We start from the raw sequence: 23,450 nt of genomic DNA on the forward strand, positions 1-23,450 counted from the left end.
CAAGCTGGCCTTGCACTCACAAAAAAGTATCTGCCTCTGCCTCCCAAGTTCTGAGATTAAAGGCATGTGCCTCCATGACACTTGACTGGAAAACACATTTTTTAAAGCTTTGTGTTCAACTACTGCATATCATATTATGGAACACATAACCATTGATGATTTTCTCTCTCTGTGTGGTGATACTTGCCTTTGATCCCAGCACTCTGGAAGAGTTCAAAGTCAGTCTGGTCTACACGGCATCCTAGAGGAGCAAAGGCTACACTGTGAGACAGGCCTGGGGGGTGGGGATGGGGGTGGAGGATGAATCATGTCGATGGAAAGATGTCCATGAAATAATGTTAACTATGAAATATATTCTGTACAGCTGCACATTTGTATCATTTAACTGCTTTATAAGTGTTTTATATTCAGTCTTTGTTTTAGTCAACCGTTCTATTGATAGAACCACAACCACAGAACCTCTTATAAAAGAGCCTTGTTGACAGTTCAGAGGTTTAGCCTGAACATGGTGGGAAAAATGGTGTCATGCACACCAACAAGGAGCTAGAGGAGCTGAGAGTCCTACATCTGAATCAGCAGGCAGCAGAGAGAGACACCTGGCCTGGATTGAGCATTTAAACCACCCACCTCCAGTGACACACTTCCTCCAACAAACCCACACCCATACCAAGACCACACCCCCTAATCCCTCCCAAGTAGTTCCACTTCCTATGGACCAAGAATTCAAATGTATAAGCCTCCAAGGTGGCCATTCTTATTCAAATCACTACAGTCTTCAAATAAAAATCTATTTCCAGCAGTTATCTTGAAATATATAACTATGCTTTCAAAAATAAAAAGTAGGTAGGTGTGATGGTTTGCATATGCTTGGCCCAGGGAGTGGCACTATTAGAAGGCGTGGCCTTGTTGGAGGAAGTGGGTCACTGTGGGGGGTGGACTTGGAGACCCTCCTCCTAGCTGCTGGAAGATGCTAAGTCTGTTCCTGGCTTCCTTTGGGTGAAGATGTAGAACTCAGCTCCTCCTGCACCAGGCCTGCCTGGATGCTGCCATGTTCCTGCCTTGATGATAATGGACTGAACCTCTGAACCTGTATGCCAGCCCCAATTAAATGTTGTTCTTTATAAAACTTACATTGGTCGTGGTGTCTGTTCACAGCAATAAGACCCTAACTAAGACAGTAGGTTACTGACTTTTGTGTTTGCTGAATTGTTTAGTTTCACAAAAGCAGAATTTCAAACAAAAGTCATCCCATACACTGTTCACAAAGACTGTACTCTCAAAAAAAAAAAATCATCTTTGCTGAGAGTGGGCTAAGTGAGTGCCTTTAGTGTTAGAAAGTCACAGAGCCCTGACACATTAATGTCTGCAATGGCTCTCTAGAGTGAGGGCCCTGCCTGTGATTTACCCAAAGTCTTCTGTTTCTGTCAAGCTATGCATGTCGTTATACACACACTCCAGGCCTTATGCACATTTTATTTCTGCCTATTTGATAAAATATCTTCAACCCACCAAACAACAGATTTCGGAAGACATGTAGTCACTCTGTCCCCTGCTTTGTTCAAGAGCGCCTGACACCCAGGACACATAGCAGCGACTCCACAAACACTGCTCTTGGTGAATGAGTTGCCAGAGAACTCCAGGTGCCTAAAGTTTCCTTTAGGCATCATTTCTAAGTTATCCAATTGTATAATAACTTCAAAGGAGAAATTATGTTAACACCTCTAGGCCTCTAGAGATTTATCTAATGAATTATTGCCGCGCTTCTGTGGAATAAATTACTTCAGGGAACCGAGGACACTTCTCGGGGAGTGCTTCATGACCTGGAAAAAGAGGCTTGCGAAATCAGCCTTATATCTTTGAAACGGTAACTGGGAATCACTGGTTAAAATGACCAGCGGTTCATGAAATGGCCCAGGAGCCGTGCTCTGGAGCGGCAGGCAGATGGCCTTCTTTGGAACACTTTTGGCCAGCACAGCATTTTCCACCCATGGAGGATGCTTGCTTATTCTAGTAGTTCAAGTATGAGAAGCAGATATTCCTTCTGGAAACTGCAAAATTGGTGACTCAGTCATTCTTTTGGAAGATAAATGATTTCACATATTACCTGTTTTTTTTTTTTAACTCACAAACAGGGTTCATGTCTAAATAGCTTTTAAAGATATTTTAAATGCACTCTTTACCTGTTTTCTGTAGTAACTTACGGTTTCATGCTACCTAACCCCCCCCCCAAAAAAAAGTGATAACCTTTGCTAGACATTACATCATGCTTTTGTTTATGTGATAGGAAGGCTACATCTTCACTAAGGACACAGCAATTTCCTCCTCTGGTACTCCAGACCTGTTAGAAATACCCTGCCATTTTCATTATTAGACAGTGGTTGAAGTGGAATAATTAATATGAATATAAAATATAAGGATTTTTTTCTCCCAGTTACCAAAATGGGAAGCCTTTTACCAGTTGTCAATCCTTCCCCACCCTGACACATCACCAACAGTGGACTGTACGCCTCAACTTTAAACCTCCTCGGTTTGGGAGTGGGGAAGAGGTGATTTTCAGGAGGATCAAACAATGTTTCCCAAGTTACACTTGCACAGGTTAATCTGTGCATGCCTTTCAAAGGGGAAAGTGCACTGCCCTGAGGATCGATCCAAGACCCTCTTCTGCTTTTGTTCTGTTTTGTCTAGTTAATAAACCACCAAGAAAGATAATTTTTAAACCTAATTTGCTGAAATGAGAATTTACTAACGCCTGGGGGGGTAAATTTGACAATTTTCAATAAATTGGCTTTATATTAAAAAATAAAAAGATCTCCACTGACACTTTTGATCAAAAAGGTAAAGGATCCCTATTTACTTGGTAATCCGAAAGGAGGGGGAAAATTTTACAGAAAGCAAGGTGCCCTTACACAGCTCAGCGAACCCTGGATGCTCCAAGGCCACTGCAGAGTCTGGAGGTAGGCAGCTCTCCGCAGGCTCGCTGGTCTCCTGACTCGGCTTAATCTTCCAGCCCTCACAGAGCTCGGGGGCACCGGCGACAGTGAAGGTCAGAGTCCACAGACTAACCCCTGCAGCCCACGGCTACGAAGGGCCTCCAGTGCCTGGGAGTTTTAAAATGCGGTTCAAGGAAGGGCATTTCTGATCATTCTCTTTCAAGGACATGATCCAGCCCAAAGGGAGAAAAAAAGCGCACTTTCTTCGAGGTTTGTGTAGAACAGAGTAGGGAGAAGGGGGGTGAGCAGGGAGGAGGGCACTAATCAAAGCCAAGTCCGGGGTGGCGTGGCGAGCGTCTCGGAGGCAGTGGTGTGTAAACGTGGGCAGGATCCACGTAGGGCTGCTCCTACGGGGGTCTCCGCAAGACCGCGCGCAGGCGTGGGTACCGCGGCCGGGTGGGTCCCCACGCACTCTGCCCCAACCCGCGCCCCCAGCGCGTCACCGCCAGCCCTGCCTCCGCGCGCCTCCCCCTGCTCCACCTCTCCGGCGCGGTCCGGCTGTGGGGCCGGAGGAGCGCGGGCGGGAGGAGCACTCCGTAGGCCCGGGAGCTCGGCGGGCCCTTGGCGCGAGGGAGCCACGGCGCGGCGCTGCGACCGTGGCCGGGAGAGGAGGGCGCGGAGGTGAGCAGGGTGGCCAGAGAGCCGGGGTGGCCGAGCCGGGGTCGCCGAGCAGCGGGCACTGTGCGTTAGCCGCATCCTTTCTCCCGGACTCGGGGGGCTTGGAGCTGGCTAGGTGGTGAATGGGAGGGGTGCGGGAGGGCGTCCGTCGCACCCATTCCGCCCCCTTTTCCCCCTCGGTCTCCCGGAGCTCCGGGAAGTCCTTGGTCCGGGCCCAGCAGAAAAGAGGCCAGGAGAAACCTTGTCCCAGGTAGGATGTGCCCGAAAGGGAAAGGACCTGCAGGTTACTTTTGCCAACCACTTTGGATTGATGCGGCACTTTTCACTGTCATACAGCGCTGCTTGGCAAACAGGTAAATAAAGCCTGCAGTGGCTTTGCTTATAAACCCGGTCATGGAATCCTGGTGTGCTCAGGCCATTTTGCGTTAGAAGTAATTGGTCTGTTCTTTCAGTGTCCTTAATTACCTCTGCGTCCCGTGTTCAGCCTCGACTGAAACTTGTTGAAAATTATGCCCTAAAAATCTTGTTCTGAAAATAACATAGGGAGGTAGAGAGATTTTTTTCCCCGCTGTGGTAGGGGAGATTTCCATTTATCATTTTCACGATTATGTGGAGCAGGATTGGTGTCAGTGTTTACTCTTTAGGCAGATTGTTTGCTTGTTTGTTTTGGGGTAGAAAAACTTATTCTGGGCCGCGTTTAATTATCACCCACAATTCAGACTCCTGCCCCCACATCAATGCTCAGGACTTGATTACCTAAAGTCCCAGTTAACCACCCCACTGCTTACAACCTTCTCCCCAGCCTACCCTCCCCCATCCCTGTTTCATAGCTTTTTATTACTTCTTTATTTAGTTGATCTGTTTTCTTTCTTTGACTTTTTTCCCCCTCACCCTCAAGATAACCTATTTGGAGAAGCAAAATATGAAATTCTGAGTAGTTAGCAGCATCGGTGCAGCTCTCAGGCTGTCTGGAGTGAGATGGTGGCATCCTCTGCAGTTTCTGCCTCCCAGCTAGACGGGGATGGGGGGTAGGTAATGGGGGTGGGGTGGAGGGCAGTATCAACAGTGATAAGTTAGCTAGTTGTGAAAGACGGGAATGAGAAGCTTCATCTAAATCACTTTTATTGTACGGGTACCGTGTGAAATGTACTCCCACTGAGTGAGCATAATTGTATTTTAACACTGGGACAGAGCACCGACGAAGGCAGGATTTTAAAAATGATTATAAGTGATATAGGAAAATGAGAAGGATGAAGACGCAACGAAGGCCCGAAAGGCTAGGCCTGTGAGAAAAGATGCAGGTACTCTCTGCTCAGCCTGTAACCATGACCCTGAGGGTAACCAAGACATTGGCACAGCCACATCATCGACACAGCACGTATAGCATTGACACAGCTCGTAATCCTTTGGGACCTTTGGGGCCTGAGATCTTAACCATCAGAAAGAGTGATGTGGCCTAGAGACTCGTTATATTTTCTTTGGCGTTGGCATTTATAAAAAAAAATGTGTTTAGTGATAAAGACCATTTACTGCACACTTGCTATGTGCTAGGCGGAGTGGATAGGAGTGTGTGTGTGTGTGCGTGTGTGTGTGTGTGTGTGTGTGTGTGTGTGTGCGTGCGTGTGTGTAGGAGTGTAAATAAACAGTCAAAGCTCATGTAAGCAGTTCCTTAAAACAGCTCGCCAGGAACCGTGACAGGAGCTGAAGGAAGTAGCGGTGGGTGGGCTGGAATGAATCACACCTAGAGGAGACAGAATTCCCGGGATGGAAAAGAGATCTGTCCTTCCCACTTCTCGAAAGGGAGGCCAGGGCTAGGCAGAAGGGAAGTAAGAGCCATCAGGATAAGGCTGGGGAACTGAGCAGAAGTTGTCCTATCTGGGGCCTTTAGGGCCGCAGTCAGGTATGAGAAGGAACCACTGGATTTTAAGGAAGAGGAACATTTTATGCCGTTTGCCTTTTAGGATGGCCATAGCTCTTGGGTAGAGAGTGATTGTGCAAAAGGTGAAGATCGGCTGACCACTCATAAGATGTCGGCAAGCCAGATATGTCCTTCGGGTCCTGAGGCAGGACGAGTACTTGAGCCCAGGAGTTTGACACCATCCTCAGCAGCCCAGGGGGACCTCATCTCAAAGTTTGGGTGGGGGGGTTGGGGGTACAGGTTTGTAGTAAGGACGGATAAACGCACCTGGGCCACTTGCGTGTGCTGGTGTCATCAGAGAAGGCACAAGAGATATTTTAAAGGGGCCGGGCTTGGTGGCACCCACCTTCGATCCCAGCAGAGGCAGGCAGATCTCTATGAGGCAAGGCCAGCCTGGTCTACATAGCAAGTTCCAGACCAGCCAGAGCTAGACTGTGAGACCAAGAAATATTTTTGAGGAACAGGGGTTTATATCAAGGGTGCCCCCCCCCACCAGCCTCCCCAGAGTTCTCACTTGAGGACCTGGTGGGAAACAGTGAAACAGTTATATTGCAGGTAGAGTTGAGTTTTGAACCTGTTAAGTTTGAGATGTCATGAGAAGGGCTATAATTATATACCCTTAGGAGGCAAAAGGAATGGTCTCCAGGGGAGAGTGGGTAGAGTGGCTTTTGATGGGTCAAGGTGGCCATGATGAATGTATGAAATTAGTAAACATGGTTGTCTGGGTTTTCTTCGGCATTCTGCACCGAGCTGAGTGAAGACACAAAGAACAAGGGTAGCTGGGTTCATCCAGTGTTTTACTAAGTGTGTAGGGTGCCAAGTGAGAATGAAAGATCTTTTCAAGGGAATAACTCTCAATGTACACAGGCAGGGTTTGAAGAGAAGCCAGGAATAGACTGGGAAGTGCATAGACAAAAGTTGTTTTGCCTTCTAGACACATCAGTGTGAAGATTTAAGCTGAGGTTATTAGAAAGCTACGGGATTGTGCCCAGAAAGTGAATGGCAGCGGGAGACAGAGATTCATTGCTTTTGACGAACAAGTCACCCTGAGGTAAAGATCTTTAGCTTCACCAGGCAGAGGTGGGACCTTTAATCCTATCACTTGGGAGGCAGAGTCAGTCGTATCTCTGTGTTTGAGGCTACCCTGGTCTACAAAGCAAGTACCAGGACAGCCAAGGCTACACAGGGGAATCCCTGGCTCGAGAAGGAGGAGGAGGAAGAGGAAGAGGAGGAGGAGAAGAGGAGGAGGAGGAGGAGGAGCACCAGCAGCAGAAGCAGAAGCTTAACTCCTGGAATGGTGAAGTCTTGAGATGTTTGAAAGCTGCTGAGACACAAAGAACAACATCTCCAGTGAACAGAGATGGGATAATCTAGAAGTCAGTAGACAGCAGAGAGGTTAGAGAGAGTCATTAGAATTTCAGGATCAATTAAGGAGGTTCGGATAGGAGCTTGTGAAGAAAACAGTAACCTGCCTCATGGGCCTGGAGGGTTTGGTTTTCTTGATAGCAGTCATCAGATTGTTCAAGTCATGAAAATCTCTGAGGATAGCTCTTTTCCGAATCTCGGTCATCCAACAACACGTGTCCTAGATGTTTCCTTGCCATATAAATTAGGCTCTGGTTTTGGGTTTTTTTTTTGTTTGTTTGTTTCTTTCTTTTCAAAATCAATTTAGCACGATTGCTACCATTCTGTTAGAGGAATGTCAAGGAATCCTAAACTGAAAAAAAAAATCTTAGGGGCCGTCTTAGTCACTGTTCTGTTGCTGTGACGAGACATCATGGCCATGGCAACTACTAAGTAAAAAGGAGAGCATTTAACTTGGGGCTTGCTTCCAGTTTCTGAGCTTTGGTCCGTCATATCCGTGGCAGGAAGCACTGTGATACACAGGCAGGCAGGCTTAGGCACAGAGAGACTGGTCCTACATGGGCCGTCCCTAGTGACACACTTCCTCAACAGAGTCACACCTATATGAGCCTTTGGGGGTTATTCTGCCTGTGCAGCTTACTGTAACTGCACTGCTGTATAGTGTTAATACTCCTTCAAATATTAACTGCATACATAGGTCAAGTTGAATGCCCATAAGGACCTTGAATCTCAAGGAGCCTGCCTGCTGCTTAAAGTACACTTTTAACGGGAACTCCTGTACTTGGTGTTAAATCCGGGGTGATAATGTAACATCTCATGTTGCCTCCAGACTTACAGAGAAGAGAATCTCAGCATTTGGAGGGTGACCATAGGGATCCAGCACGACTGCTTTCCGTTTTAAGAGAACAGAGGCTGACATTCAAGCTGATTTCAGAAGCCTGCAATCAGTCCATTTACCTCAACAGCACAGAACTAAAACTCGCTACAAATGGAATAATTTTATCGATTCTTTAATCTATATTACCTCTATTAATTACTATTTTGTATTAAATAAAAACTTAGAGAAGATCAAGAATGTTTTAGCTAACGTGACCCTTGGGCCAGCACCATGGCCATCCATCATCCGGAGCTTAATGAGTAAGACAGAAGTCAGAGTCACCCCAGATCTCCATATATCACTTTATATCACAGGAGAATCCCAGCTCTGAGACCCACATTTACATTAAAGCTTTCGAGAAGCTCCCCACTGACAGACTAGGTTTGCTCAGGCCAGGGAAAAGAGCACCCCACCCCCCTGGGAGAGTGAAGAGTTAATATCCTCAGAACACTTGGAATTTTGAGTGTTATGAAACAGGAACTCAGTGTCCTCCTGTGTGGTGTGATGACACATTTTAAGGAACGGCGTTGCTCTTCCCAGAAAGTGAGGGGAGGATGTTGCAAGTCAGTAAGTGGGCTTTCCGATTCCGCTTCAGAGTCCGGGAGGGGGACAGACCACACACGTGCTTCACCTTTACTTATTAAGGGCGACTGTTGTCCTCTGGGCGGCTAGTTTTCACACTGAAGAACGATGTGAAAATGAACATAAATCGGAATCAGGTAAAGATGCAGTCTCTGGGCAGCAAAATAAATATTCAGTTGGTTCCTGACCTTTTAGGGGTGTTTTTGATCTTGTCTACCTATTCTTCACACCTCATGATCTCCTATAAAATTTCTGATGTCCAGGCTGAACCCTCAGCCAGTTAAATAAGCATCGGGATGGAGGAGAAGGTGACCAGGGATCATGACTTTTAAATCTCTCCAGGCCATTGCAGGGAGCTAGAGTTGAGAATGACTACCTTGAGGCAGTTCTGAGACAGGTCCTGCCTTCCCCGCCACCAGTGGGAACCCTCTGCCCCCATTTCTATTGTGCAACTAAGCTCAGACAGACACACAGAAAGAAAGGTTCTATTAACTGTTTGGTGGGTTTTTTCAGACACTGAGGGATGCTGGACCTTTTTAAAAGGGAGACTTTGCAATTAGACCGTTTTCTTAACAGTGAGCAAGTGACTTCCATTTGATAAACATGGGTGTGGAATGTGGTACATTTACAGAAAGCTGTTCATTTGCATATTTAAAATGAAGAGATTCTTTGTGTAAATCACACCTCCATCAAGTTGTACTTTTTTGAGGAGACACTAGGGAGACGTTTTAATGAAAAGAACTAAGAATTGAGATAGAACTCAGGGTTGACCTCTAACCGCCACATGCACAGGCACATACATGTCTGGGCACCTACCCACAGGCGCTCACACATACACAACCTAAAAGTGATCATCTGAAATCTTTGAGAAAGGTGTTTTAACTAACTTTCTGGGATTATTAGATTCAGCCAGAATTTTTTTTTAAATTTTTCTGGTTGAAAAAATGTCCCTAAAAAATAACTGAACTGTTCTCTTCCCCACCCGCACCCTGTTTGAACAGGGTCTCGGGGAGCCTAGGCCAGCCTTGAATGTGTTTCTCTCTCCCTAGTTCCAGGGTTTGCTCTCCGCCCAGTCTTTGATCTTCCTGACTCCGCCTGGTGGGGTTAGTGTTCTGTGCTTCCGGGTCCAGGTTCTGTAGTAGTAACTGCAATACGATGAACATCAGATGTTGCTTTAGTGACCCAGTGTCGAGGAAGGTGTATAAATCACACCTATACGACACTTAGTTGTTGAACACACATTGAACCTAAGAAATACATTGGAGATCTCAAACAGCCCCAGAGTTATTCTACTGCATTAGGAAATCATCACGTGCCTTGCCCTGGGGGTTTTTCTGAAGGGTTTGAAAATGTTCAAAATCTCTAAACAAGACAAAAACATAATTACCCATAGAAATCTGTTCTTGCCCTTCACGAGCAGTTGGGTTTTACTTGTTTATTTAAGTGTCAAGAGGATTTAGGGACTGTCTTAGCACAAGCCAAGAGTTGTAATGTTTAAAGTCACCCTCTTAGAGAGGTTAGGATACTTGGCATTCCGTTTCTGGAATGTGCCTCCTGGCTTTGGAGTATGACTAAGCAGATAACTGTGGGTTAGGGGTGGGGGTGGGTTTGGCTGACTCCAGGGTCTAGGGAAAGGCATTTTCTCCTAACCATTACTGGGGCTCTTCTACTCGGAGCCTCCTACTGGCTATGAAAATTATAGCCCTCGAGCTTGGCAGTTGTTCAAACCAATCAAATAAACATTAGAGACAAGGGCTGCTTAAGATTGCCAACAGACAACTGTTATCACTACCGTTTCCTGAACAAAGGACATTGGATATATAAAAGTAGGAACGAGACACTCTAAGTATAAAGGACAATTCTTCAAGAGGAGTAACTATGTGGAAAGCGCCTTGCTTTCTCCATGTATTTTTTAGTTGATAGTCAGGCATTAGCACACCTGAGGCCATGGAAAGCCGTATTCACATTGAGACATTCCTAGTTTTAAACTAGATTGCACCCATCATCAAGGTGACACAGAAGCCACGCGTGAGTTAGGGAATAGTTTGTAAATACAAATTTATTATCTTTCACACATATGGCACACAGGGCCTGGAGAGAGGGCTCAGGCGTTAAGAGCACTGGCTGTTCTTGCATAGGTCCTGAGTTCAAGTCCAGCACCCACATTGCAGTTCACAACCAGCTATAACTCTAGTCCCATGGGATCAGATGCCTTCTGGTGTACAGACATACGTGCAGACAAAACACCCATAGACATAAAATAAATAAATCTTTTTTAAAAAACTGAAAACATACACAAGCACAGATACATAGACACATAGAGAAAGAGAGAGACAGAGAGACAGAGAGAGACAGAGACTGAGACTATCTCAAAATAAGGAAACATGCTCCATGCAGTGTTCTTTCCTGGCTTTCTAGGGTATTCTCCGACTATGCAATTTTGCAATTTAGTGTTTTATTATAAGTACATCCGGTCATTCGCTAGTGAGACTGGTTTTCTCCTATGTAAGCACAGTGCCTTCTGCTGCTTTTTAATCTCTGTGCACAGAGCACACAGTGGCCTGGATACACTCGCAGTGGGCCTCTGCAGGGCAGACCTACCGTGAGACGATAACTACATCATCCCTTGTCAACTGAAATGTGTTAATCCTGTAAAGTTTACAGTGCCTTTTTTTTTTGCCCTAACTGAATAAATGTGACAGCACAAACAAATGATGAATGAAGCTGATGCTGTGTCAGCATCAGAAATTATCCATCATGGGAGACGGGCTACTCGTGGGTCTGAATATGGCTGAGCCCAGTGGGATGTGAACACACCCCTTGGCCCTTTCTCTCTTCTTCTCTCTAAAAGCAAAATATGCCTTCAAGGTGGTTACGGAGTCTCAGAAGAGGGATAATATATATCCCCCCACCTGAGGATTTAAAATAATACTGCGCATAAAAATACTCTATGAGCTATGACACTGCACGCAAAAGTATGCTGTATGGTTTCAACAATAAATGTTTCCTATCTTAGATCCATGAAAGGTCTCTCTTGGGCTGGCAAGCTGGCATAGCAGGTAAGCGACTGCTATGTAACTCTAGTGGCTTGAGTTTGATCCCCTGAGCGAACAGCAGAAAGAGAGAACTACCAGCTTCACAAAGGCGGCCCGGATTACCACAGGCATGCGGCTGTACCAACACACACACACACACTAGGTGATAAAATTCAAATGTCTCTCTGAGTGTGTGCATCTCTGTGTCTGACTGTGTGTCTGTCCATCCTCTCTCTCTCTCTCTCTCTCTCTCTCTCTCTCTCTCTCTCTCCAATGAAAGAGTCTCATTTATTAGGCTAATTTTTATCCTAGTCACACCACGCTGTTAGGGTCCAGTTAGAACTTGCCATTAGGAATACTATGTGATTAAGGTCTAAACATGTTTATACAAGTGTTGCCCATTAATAGATATAAAAGTTGCGGCTTCCTGAGAGGTGACATTTTTAGGTTCTAAGGTATTTATGTACTTCTTCACACTCTGATTTAGAGAGGTCTGAACTTGTTCTATTTTTTTTTTTACAAGGCAGACAAGTGATTGAGTTTTCATGTTTTTAGTTTGAAAGGGCCTTATTATGGGGGTTATTAGATTGGACGGTTTTGTAGCTCTTCCATGAGAGATGCTGTGTAGTATCTACTGAATAGCTCAAGACTGGTGGGAATCTCTGGCTTTTCTGAGTGAGTCTAGTAGCACTTTTCACCCTGAGGTAGTGGGCCTAAGAGAAGGGGAAGGTAAGTTGGTCATCCTTCATTTGGAGAGGAAATGGGTGTTGGTTTCATTACTGTGCCTTTAACTGCAGGTTCCCAGGGTAGTCAGCACTAAGCCAGGAACCCGAGAATGGCTTTGTAAGAGCAGGTTGCCAAGGACTACCTGAGAGCCCAGGACTGAGCCCCGAGGGGGAACCGATAATTATACTTCCTAACTTGAAAGGCGTGAAACAAGATGCGTAATAGGTGTAAAGCTGGTGCATTTTCTCCCTTCACGGAATCTAAATTAGACATTAAGATCACTAAGTAACGCTGAGAAACAGTGAAACGGCCAAAGAATTTCACCAATATGAATGTGACTCCTCCACCCTGTCCTCACAGTCCGTAGCAGCAGTAACAGCAACCAATGTTTCTGAGAAAGAAACAAAACAAAATGAACATAAACTGGACAAAAAGAAAGCCCGCATAAACACGACTAACCCATTTTAAATGGGGGAGCCATGTTATGGGATACAGGGAGAATGGTAAGAGGTCTGTGGTGTTAGGCTGATCCTTTAGTAGGCTTTTGTGTTTCTCTTTCTATTTGTTTTGTTTTATTTTATTTTATTTTATTTTATTTTATTTTATTTTATGAGGCAGGGTCTCACTATATAGCCCCGAATGGCATTGGAACTCACCATATAGACCTCACTGGCCTCATGTAGATCCACCTGCCTGAGTGCTGGGATTAAGTTTGTGCCACCATGCCTGGCTTCTCACTAGATTTTGATACCTGCTTTTCTTTACTATTGTTTAAATAATGGCATTAATTTTATTGTTGGCTGTTTTATTAATCTTCGCCTCCTTAAAAACCTGTAGTTAATCAGATATTATAGAATAGCTCATAGATTCTACCCCCCAAAATGATTGTCTAGTTTGGGTTGTATTACATGGAAATGTGTTTTTATGGGTTTTTTTTCTTCCTTCCTTCCTTCCTTCCTCCCTCCCTCCCTCCCTCCCTTCCTTCCTTCCTTCCTTCACTATCTCTCGGGTTCAAGGTCATTTTCTCTGCTTCTGATGTCATTTCTGATTTGCTGCCTGATGTGCTGATCGCATGCTTGCTGGAGATGATTTTGACAAACATTCTGAGTGAAATTCCTTCTTTGCCCTAGGCCCTCCTCACTACACGTAGGCAGTTCCAGAGTCCAGCAGCGTCTGCCGCGTTCTTTTAGAAATGCAGCCTCGGGAGCCTCCCTCCAGCTCCTCTGAGTGAGAAGCTACACCTTAAGATTCCCAGGTATCTGTGCGCGCTTGCAAAGCCCCCCTTTAGCAGATGCATCGCCTTTCGGCTAGCTTTGCTATTTCGTGAGATCCTCTCTAGCTTACATGTTGTGCTTGCTCTGTTCCGGGTCACATAGCATGTCAAAATATATTTTGTCCTTAGAGATGAAGGGCATAATTACAGTGTCTAGAAGTTGGTTTTATTTTTAATGTTTGTCAATAGGTTTACTTGGTGAACATGCCCTTTTCTCTCTTCTAGGGCATTCCTGGTGATCTTAGAAGAGTCTCTACCATGGAATCCATCTCTATGATGGGAAGCCCTAAGACCCTGGAGACGTTTTTGCCTAATGGCATAAACGGTATCAAAGACGCAAGGAAGGTCACCGTGGGGGTGATAGGAAGTGGGGATTTTGCCAAGTCTCTGACCATTCGGCTTATCAGGTGCGGCTATCACGTGGTCATCGGAAGCAGAAATCCTAAGTTCGCGTCTGAGTTTTTTCCTCATGTGGTAGACGTCACCCACCATGAAGACGCTTTAACGAAGACAAATATAATATTCGTGGCTATCCATAGAGAACATTACACATCCCTGTGGGACCTGAGGCATCTGCTGGTGGGCAAAGTCCTCATTGATGTAAGCAACAACATGAGAGTAAACCAGTACCCAGAATCCAATGCAGAGTACCTGGCTTCGTTATTTCCGGATTCCCTGATTGTCAAGGGGTTTAATGTGATCTCAGCCTGGGCACTTCAGTTAGGTCCCAAGGATGCCAGCCGCCAGGTAGGCAGCCTTTCACTTTATTATTTGGTATTCTGTAGTCAAGTAAACCGAGTTCTAAGGCATTTTCGTGATGGCTTGAAAAACCGTGAGGGATCACGTGAAGACGACATTCCAGCTTTGTAAGCTCGTACTGCTCGTCACAAAACTGATGTGGGGATTTGATAAAATGATGTGGATTTATCTGTAATAACCAGCTAATTAAAGAAAGGGTGACGTTAGCTGGTGTATTCTCTGACGCAGTATATTCGTCCTCCAGAATTCTTAAAGAATAGAGCAAGTGTTTTTATTTTACCCCCTTCTGCCCTTCCTTTCCTCCTCTCCCTTCCTGCCTTGTTGCAGATACTTGATATCACAGCATTTCATCTCTGAAGGTGAAAGGACTTCATACAACCCTTAGGAGCCCTTGAGAACAACCTTTGTGTTTTTCATGGATTAAGCTTTTATAGCAAATCGAGCGTAAAGTCTGTTTTAAGCGCAGACTTTAAGCTTTGGGGCAGGTGGGCAGACGTACAGTAGATTTCTCAGCTTTATTCTCTGCATTCAAGTCTAGTTCAGTGTGTGAATGAAGCAGACGGCAGGTTCTGTTAAGCCTTCTGGAATAAAAGCGTCTATAAGAAAACACATAAGTAAGGCACTTTAAAATTCCTCCAGGGTGTTAGATCTCAGGGTTGTGGTAAAAGGACTTTCTCATCTTTGTTCGTGAAGACAATTAATTGTGGGGCTTAAGAGTACATACTGTTCTTGCAGAGGACAGGGGTTTGGTTCTCAGCACTCACACTGGGTAGTTCACAACCACCTCCAACTCCATGCCAGGCCTCTGAGGGCGCCTGCACTCATGTGCGCAAACTACATGCAATAAACATGTTAAAAAGACAGTTCGTTGCATTCATTACAGTTGAATGTGTTCCCATTTCGTGTTATGAATGACGGTCGTGAAGTCTATACTGAGTACTTCCTGTCGCCGTGACTCAAGTAGCCTCAAGGGAGGATATGCTTTGCCCACGGTTTCAGAGGGTTCAGTCCATCATGGCGTGGAGGAATGACGGAACAGTGCTGTTCATGAAATAGAGGGAAGAAAACAGAGAAAGGGCAAAGCCACCGTTCTGCTGCCTCTCTCCTTTCTCTTCATTTATTCAGTCCAGGGCCCTAGCCCACGGGATGGTTCCCCAGCCCATGGGATGGTGTGCCTACCTTCAGAGGAGTCTTCCCTCCCTGTTTAATCTTTGCTGGAATGCCTCTCAGACACACACCGGAGTGTGCCTCATCTTCCCTTGGGTGATCTCATTCAGTCACGTTGACAGTGACCACCCTTTTTAAGTCTCTCTGTTTCTCTCTCCTTGCCTCCTTTTTGCTTCCAATGTTTTGGAAGTTCACACATTAGTCCACGCTGGCCTTAAACTTGATGCAGTCTCATCCCCCAGCCTCCGAAATACTGGGGTTATAAGCATAAGCTGCCATCTCTGGCTCAAGTATTTGAAATTGTACATGATCCCTCCAAGGTTTAGCCCACTGCTCTGGGCTGCTGATCAGAAGTGGCAAGCTAGGCTAAGCATGTGTTTGAACCCAAGCCACACTCTAGCTTCTAGAGACTGTCCGTTCTTACTTGTTTTTAAGAACATATCCTGTAATGTTTGGCAAATTCAAACCAGGGCCTATCAGACAAAGTTAACATAATCACTTGCTCACATTCATGGTCACTTTAATTCTTAACAGAATAAAGAAACAACCTTGTGGAACAGTGATTAAATTAGAATTCAGAATGAGCTACAAGCTGCATCATGACAAGAGCTATATAATTGGCACTTCATCGTGCCTGTGCCCTTAGTTTCGCATGCCTCACTTGTAGCCCTAGATTATTAAAATGCATCCTCATTTATAGACTTTTCTCCAAATAAGAAAACAGGGTTTGCTCCACCATTTCACACCTGAAGTAAATCAAGGTAAATGTTCTCCTTATTTCTTTGCTCTAAAAGGATTCCCATCATAGAAATCCATATTTGTTCAACAGCACACAGAGGATCGTTTATCTGGCTACCATCAGCTGAGATTTAAAACCCAAGAGCTGAGCTCTGTGTTTCCCCCCTTGTGTGAATAGGTTTGGCATGCGAGACTTCAGTGTGGCCTCTTTCAGAGTCTGGGTACACGCGTCTTCAGAGATACATTGGGAAATCTGTGTTTCTTAGGCAGTACTAGAGGCTTTGTACCAATCTTTTTCTATGCCTGAGTGAGGTGATCTACCTGTCTACAGCAATAGCTTACTCCAGCAGTGAACCTGGGGCTCAACAGATACTTGTCAAATTTTCAATTGTATTGATGGAGTCTCGAGCTTCCTCACCCTGTTACATCATTAGAGTTCCTGTAGAGATGCTATGTTTAGTCTTAGAGAATGGCAGTTCCCGTTGCGTTTAGATTAAACCTGTAGAATCATTGTTAACTTTCGGGAAATAGAATTATCAAAAATAAAGACACAATGTTATGTGCTCACTAATGAAAATGATAGTCTATCTGGAATTGCTCGAGTGTTTTACAGATACTTAATGACTTGGCCTCTGAACCTAAGTTTTACAGGTAGCTTGGTGTCATGATACGATTTTCACATTTTGCTTGCAAAGGCCACCGTCTAGACGCTGCTCATCTGCGCTCTTGCTGGATAAGAAGCAATTGGATTTCCACCACTCTGCTAGGCAGAATCCCTAGAATTAAAAGTTGTCTAGGGACGGAAGCCAGGGGCTCCAGCCTCACCCTTAGATAGCTGGGTTGGGAGGATGGTAACCCCAACTAACCGGAACCTTTCAGAGCTCCCAGAGACTAAACCACCAACCTTCAAGCATACGTGGGCTATGTGGCACCCAGAGGACTGCCTTGTCTGGTCTCAATGGGGGAGGATGTGTCTAATCCTGTGTTGGAGGGGGTGAAGTGGGGAGGGGTGGAGGAGTACCCTCTAGAGGCAAAGGGGGTGAAGAACTCTGGGAGGGGGGACTGGAAAGGGAGCAACATCTGGAACGGAAATAAATAAAATAATTTAACTTGAAAAGCAAAGCGAAGCTGGGATATGGCCAGGTAGACCTCTGGAGAGGGATGTGCCTTCCCTTGCAGCTGCTGCTGACCCCAGTGTCCCGGAAAAGCAGGCATAGCTCCCCTTCCAGCACCGTCCCTGTCACGGGGGGCCTCCTAGAGCCTTCTAGGTCACCGCTAGGCTCTCTGTACTTCATTTTCATCACAAGTGGCAAAGGCTTTCTAAGTTATTATTGCAGTATTTTAAGTCTTTTAAGATACTAATCAATTTAACCAACATGTGACACGTTTGATTGGTTATTGTTAAGATACTGCTCTAAAACTGATACTAACACCTATGGTAGTATTTAATTTAAGTCTGTTTAATAATTGTACGGTTAATAATCATTTTTTCCTCCATTCACTGGCATTCACAGGAAGTCATTCAGTCTTTGTGATTGAAGATAGGACTTGTATGAACAGCAGTGGTAACAAGCCCTTTTGGCTTCTCTTACAGGTTTATATATGCAGCAACAATATCCAAGCTCGACAACAGGTTATTGAGCTCGCCCGTCAGTTGAATTTTATTCCCGTCGACTTGGGATCTTTGTCGTCAGCCAAGGAGATTGAAAATTTACCCCTGCGACTGTTCACTCTCTGGAGGGGGCCAGTGGTAGTAGCCATAAGTTTGGCCACGTTTTTCTTTATTTATTCCTTTGTCAGGGATGTGATCCATCCCTATGCCAGAAACCAGCAGAGTGACTTTTACAAGATTCCTATTGAGATTGTGAACAAAACGTTGCCTATAGTCGCTATCACTCTGCTGTCCCTGGTATACCTGGCAGGCCTCCTGGCAGCTGCCTATCAGCTTTATTACGGAACGAAGTACCGTAGGTTTCCGCCGTGGTTGGACACCTGGTTACAGTGCAGGAAACAGCTGGGGTTGTTGAGCTTTTTCTTTGCCGTGGTCCACGTTGCCTACAGCCTCTGCTTACCAATGAGGAGGTCGGAAAGATACTTGTTTCTCAACATGGCTTATCAGCAGGTACTGGGCATGCCTGCTGTTTATCTGGCTCTAGCGTTCGTAGGAATTGTGAAATCTGAGTTGAAGTAGAGTGTACGTTTATATATGCTTTTAGATGGCGTTTCCCCTTTGGTAGATGTGGGGAGGGAGAGTGTTTCTGGGTTTCTGACACGGGGTCTCTGTCAGTAGACGTTGCTCTTCTGTATAGCTGTGTAGATACTGGAGAGGAATGCCTTTGGGAGGGCGTTTGGTTTGGTTTGGTTTGGTTTGGTTTGGTTTGGTTTGAGACAAGGTCTCACTTTGTAGCCCTTACTGGCCTAGAACTTTCTGTGTAAACCAGGCTTGCCTCAAACTCACAGAGACCCGCCTACCTCTGTCATATGAGTACTGGGATAAAGGCATGAGCCCACAGCTAGTGGACAGGAATTTGGTTGGGGCTTTTTCAACACAGGAGCCCCAAAGGTTCTTTCAGGATGTTGGTAGGGGTGGCTTTTTTTTTTAAATAAGAATGTTTGTTAACTAAAACAAGACAAAGCTAAGCTAGTATTAAGAATATGTTTTCCACCTAGAGAAACATATTTAAATGAAAATTACAGCTGAAGGAGTCCAATTCTTGACTTATTCCGTAATTATATTGTTCGTAGATAAACTAATAATTCTAGAAGTATTCGCTATGCAGATTGCCATAAATTTCACAGTTAAGTCATAAAGTGTGTTAGCAATGTAAGGGAAGGATATTTAGAAAAATTCTGCAAATCGATGAGGGCTTCTGGAGTTTGGAAGGTATATTAGTGGGGTGATTCAGGCAGACAGACAATTCAGCTCCATATCCTTATCCTGAGGACTTTTTAGTTTCCAGGAAAGAAGGGTAAGAGAGAGACGCTGACAGCAGATGAGGAAGAAAGTAACATTGAAGTCCCTGTCTGGCTTCTAGGTTAAACTTAGAAGCGCATACCCAAAACGTTTCAGCCTCATGTACACCAACCTGTAAAAGCACCTCAGAACAGAGTCTGACTACACATTCTTCTTTCTGTCACTTGGGAGCCAGCCAGCTGGCATCCCATGGTGAATCCAGTAGCGATTCACTGTGAACACGATGTCATAGGCTTAGCCCCTCCCCCTGCCCCCTTACACACTTGAAAGGAGGGCATCTCAGTCCTGTTTTAACATGCTCGTCCCTTTTCTCTACACCTGGGATAATAAGAACAGGTTCTCCACAATGGTCCGTCATGCTGGATCAAGGCTATGAATCTTAAAGATGATCGTAAACAGTCTGGTTCTTCTTCAACCAAGGGTGAACAGTGTGTAGAGTCAGCTGTCGTTCTCCTAAGTAAAGGAAATTCACGGTTGTTTTCTTGCCAGGTTCATGCGAATATTGAAAATGCTTGGAATGAGGAAGAGGTTTGGAGGATCGAGATGTACATCTCCTTCGGCATCATGAGCCTGGGCTTACTGTCCCTGCTGGCAGTCACTTCCATCCCTTCAGTGAGCAACGCCTTAAACTGGAGGGAGTTCAGTTTTATTCAGGTATATGGGGTTTGTTTGGAAATGCATTGGGCAGCAAAGGATTTCACCGTTGAGTTCTTTCAAAAGCTAAACGTTTGTCTCCACTAATATCTGCATAACACATTTACATATCTAAACACAAACACAAAAACGATTTGGATTCTAGTTATATGGCCACAGTTTGTACTTTCTGATCCAGACAGTGTACAGCACAGCCTATACAACATATATAGTAATGTCATTTGGCAGTATTCTAAGTTTTATTTTGTCCCTTGCCTATTGAGGTTTTTTGTTTGTTTGTTTGTTTGTTTTTGTTGTTGTTTTGGGGGTGAATGGAGAAGGTGTTATGACAATTTATCTATGTGGTATTAACAATCCTGAAAATTTCCTGGAATTTGCTTTGTAGACCAGGCTGGCTTGAAACTCGAAGAGATCCTCCTGCCTCTGCTTCCCCAGTGCTGGTTAAAGGCGTATACCAAATGCTGGACTGCTTTAAGGAAGTCCCAAAAGAGAATTTTATTCTTTGAAAATGCTATAAACAAGTATCTTTATCATAGCCCCTCCCAACCACTTCCCTCCAACTCACCCCTTTAAAGTCATGCAGAAACCTTCTTCTAATTAAGGACAACCCTTGTCTAAATTTGTTTTCTCCCTTTGATCACGCCTGAAGGGAAATTAAGGCCTTCTGATAGAAGGTGCTAGACAGACACCTATGATCATAAAGTTAGACAAGTAATTGCAAACATCTTGCCTGCTAGAGGGCTGATGTTTTCCTAGTGAACTTAGACATTACATCACTATACTCATATAAACCACTGGTCAAAGTAAGCAACCTTAATGTAATAATTTAGGGAACTGAAAGAATGGTAACCTTTTAGCCTATAAAATGACCGACTAAAGCATTCAAGTCATCTTGTTTATCATGGTTGATAAGCCATGTGCTTGAACTGTTACCTACATTGCATAGTAATACTCTTGAGTTTAATCATTTTTCTTATTGACTAGTATCTATGTTTGTAGTTGTGTGTGTGTGTGTATACTCAAGAGATTGCTCATTGGTGTTTAATGTAGTAGATACGTTTATACTAACACCTGTGTGTACCTGTGTTTAAACTGTTACATGGTTTTATAGATGACATGTAGCAATTTGGATAATCTCCACCACTAATTTGCTTGTTTGTTGAGACAGAGTTTCACTATATAGCCCCAGCTGGCCTCAGACTAGGGATGTAGGTCAAGCTGGCTCTGAACTTGCAGTCCTCTTTCTTCATCCTCCCTAGTACTGGGGTCACAGTTGTGTGTCACAGCGACAGCTGTACAAACCTTTATAAAGCATATGGACACCATGCGTACCTATACCGTTAAGAGAAAAGCTAGATGTTCTGATTACCAATCCTAGTAGGAACCAGTCCAAGGATATTAATCCAAATATAAGAGCTCTACAGTGGTATAATTTATAGTTGAAGAAAATTGAGATCAGAACATTGAACACAAAGGAAAGATTAAATAAATCCATTCAATGAAACATCACACAATACTGATGTGTGTTTTGATAGGAAATCCATGTGTATAATAAATTTAGTAATGAGATTATCCAGTTTATTCAATACGACTTGGTTTGTACAAGATTCCTGCACTGTAAATAAGTGTCTATGAAACTCATGCAACTGCCTTAAATTGCTCAATTCAGAAGATTAGTAGGTCAGTCACGGAAGACTGAAACATTAACAGGTTGTCTGCATACGTTGTTATGTGGGTGAGTAATGGACCTCTTCTCTCTTCCTCTCCCAAGTCTACGCTTGGCTACGTCGCCCTGCTCATCACAACCTTCCACGTGTTAATTTACGGATGGAAACGCGCGTTTGCGGAAGAGTACTACCGCTTTTACACGCCGCCAAACTTTGTTCTTGCGCTTGTCTTGCCCTCCATTGTACTTCTGGGTAAGATGATGTTACTCCTCCCGTGCATAGGCCGAAAGCTCAAACGGATTAAAAAGGGCTGGGAAAAGAGCCAGTTTCTAGAGGAGGGCATGGGAGGAACTGTTCCTCATCTGTCCCCTGAGAGGGTCACAGTGATGTGATGACAAGAGGTCCTCGCTGATGCCGCACACACTTCCATTCATGCCATTACTTTAGGCCCTCGCCCTGTCCCTGTCAGCGGACTGTCAGTTGGCCACAGTCTGAAACCTGCAGTGAGATTTCAGGAGAGAGGGACATCAGATTCTCTTCAAGTTAATTTTTATAAATGCCATGTTTTTCCAACACGTAATTTTGTAGTCCATATATATTGTTACAATCTCAGAGTATTTTCTTTTGTGAAACTGTAACAGCATTGTTCTTTTAACCGTATTGCGTAGTTGGGCAGAAATATTTGTAGCTAGTAACACAGATGAAGTACGACGTTTAGAACATTTGGCAAAGCAGCAGAAATAGAAGCTTTTAACATTATTCAGTGGATATGCTTTTTCCCTGAGGCTGAAGATTTTAATTATTATCCAATTTAAGAAGCAGAAATGCATAATCATATTTTTTTGAGACGGGGCACATCACATTAGCATCTAGGGTACGAGGGAACATCTTAACGCTTTCACAAAAACGGGGCCGGAAGAATGCCATTCATTATACCAAGCAGCATGAACATGTGAGCACGAGTTAAAGACAAGCCTAAAATTGTATTTAATGTGCACTGGAGACACAAAGTGAACACTGCCAGTGCACAACTCACGAGAGCTTTAGTCTCTGTCACATTACAGAGCCTTCCATTTTCCTCTTTGTCAACCAGGGGAAGGACCCAGCGTCACTTGACCTCCCGAACTGTTACTCTGAATACAGGGCCAACCCCAGGGATTGTGGACCTGCCCTTAATTGTAATGAAAGTAATTGTTACACACCAGTGTGTGTTTGTTACTTTGGTCAGTCACCACCTTTCCTGTGTGGGATTTTACCGACGTCCACAGAGGGAGTGTGGAATGGTTCTAAACACTGGTCCATTTAATACTTACAGCAAACCCATGGAATGGTTCTCTCCATTTCCCACGTGGAAAACTGAAGGGTAGAAAAGTTAAGCTTGCCTGAGGTCACACAGTGAGAAAGTGGCAGGTGAGCAGTCACCTAGGGAGTCCTCCTCCTGGAGCCACGGCTTTATAAGCATCAGTATCCACAACCCCTGCCCATGCACTAAGGTCACAAGGCCGGTCTCGATGGCTCCTTCCTTGTACAGTCATCGGCAGCCTTCAGAGTATGTTGAATGCTTCAAAGGATGTCTAAAGGTATCTTAATCATAATTTTATTATTGCTCGTGGCAGGGCATAGTTGCCTGGAAACCCAGAGTAGCCCAAAGCCTCCCCGTGCAGTGAAGGACTGAGCAGTCAGAAGGTGGTAACTATTGATATCCTGCGACTCTTTAAAAATCCCCACCCACGTCCTCTGCTCCTCCTGAGAAGCCTTCCCGCCTTTACTACCATTCATTTGGAAGCGGTTTTTAAACATAAAGGATATTAGGACACATGGTTAATTATAAATCTATATGATTATGTATCTCTGAACACAAAATCGTATAGACTTCCCAGTGCTGGTCTTCCACGAGTAAACTGCATTTTGTCCAAAGTTTGGGATATACAACATGTTCTCCATTTGTTCCTTATTTATTGTAGTAAAACTTACAGACAAGATGTAATTGTGTGTGTTCTTCCTAAAATTGTATCGCCTCTAAAGTTGCCCACAGACTTGAATCGAACCATCAAAAATAAAAGGACTCTTATTTTTGTGGAACCTATCTTTCCTACTAGTGTCTGTT

At 44.5% G+C, this 23,450-nt stretch overlaps 1 protein-coding gene across 11 annotated transcripts; it reads left to right on the forward strand.

Moving 5' to 3' along the window:
- Nucleotides 1-2,909: 2,909 nt before the first annotated feature.
- Steap2 (STEAP2 metalloreductase) lies at nucleotides 2,910-23,429 on the forward strand. Of its 11 annotated transcripts, none has more exons than XM_008762703.4 (7): nucleotides 3,477-3,611; nucleotides 11,367-11,409; nucleotides 13,242-13,366; nucleotides 13,610-14,131; nucleotides 17,643-18,170; nucleotides 19,512-19,676; nucleotides 21,448-23,429. In XM_008762703.4, the coding sequence occupies exons 4-7, from the start codon at nucleotides 13,643-13,645 to the stop codon at nucleotides 21,733-21,735; spliced, it is 1,470 nt and encodes a 489-aa protein (XP_008760925.1). In that variant the 5' UTR covers nucleotides 3,477-3,611; nucleotides 11,367-11,409; nucleotides 13,242-13,366; nucleotides 13,610-13,642; the 3' UTR covers nucleotides 21,736-23,429. The 11 variants fall into 11 exon arrangements, with proteins under 11 accessions (XP_006236094.1, XP_006236098.1, XP_063142040.1 ...); XM_063285965.1 differs by having other exon boundaries at nucleotides 3,481-3,611; nucleotides 11,367-11,548; XM_063285969.1 differs by having other exon boundaries at nucleotides 3,481-3,611; nucleotides 11,367-11,548; nucleotides 17,643-17,798.
- The last annotated feature ends 21 nt before the right edge of the window (nucleotides 23,430-23,450 follow it).

The sequence above is a fragment of the Rattus norvegicus genome, chromosome 4 (genome assembly GCF_036323735.1).
Source record: "Rattus norvegicus strain BN/NHsdMcwi chromosome 4, GRCr8, whole genome shotgun sequence".
In the NCBI taxonomy this organism is placed as follows: Eukaryota; Metazoa; Chordata; class Mammalia; order Rodentia; family Muridae; genus Rattus; species Rattus norvegicus.

Bases quoted from the DNA above. Each gene is read 5' to 3' on its own strand.
- Steap2 (XM_006236032.5), top strand. From the start codon at position 13,643: ATGGAATCCATCTCTATGATGGGAAGCCCTAAGACCCTGGAGACGTTT. The intron at 18,171-19,511 runs GTACTGGGCATG...TTTTCTTGCCAG, and splicing joins TCAACATGGCTTATCAGCAG to GTTCATGCGAATATTGAAAA. The intron at 19,677-21,447 runs GTATATGGGGTT...TCCTCTCCCAAG, and splicing joins GGGAGTTCAGTTTTATTCAG to TCTACGCTTGGCTACGTCGC.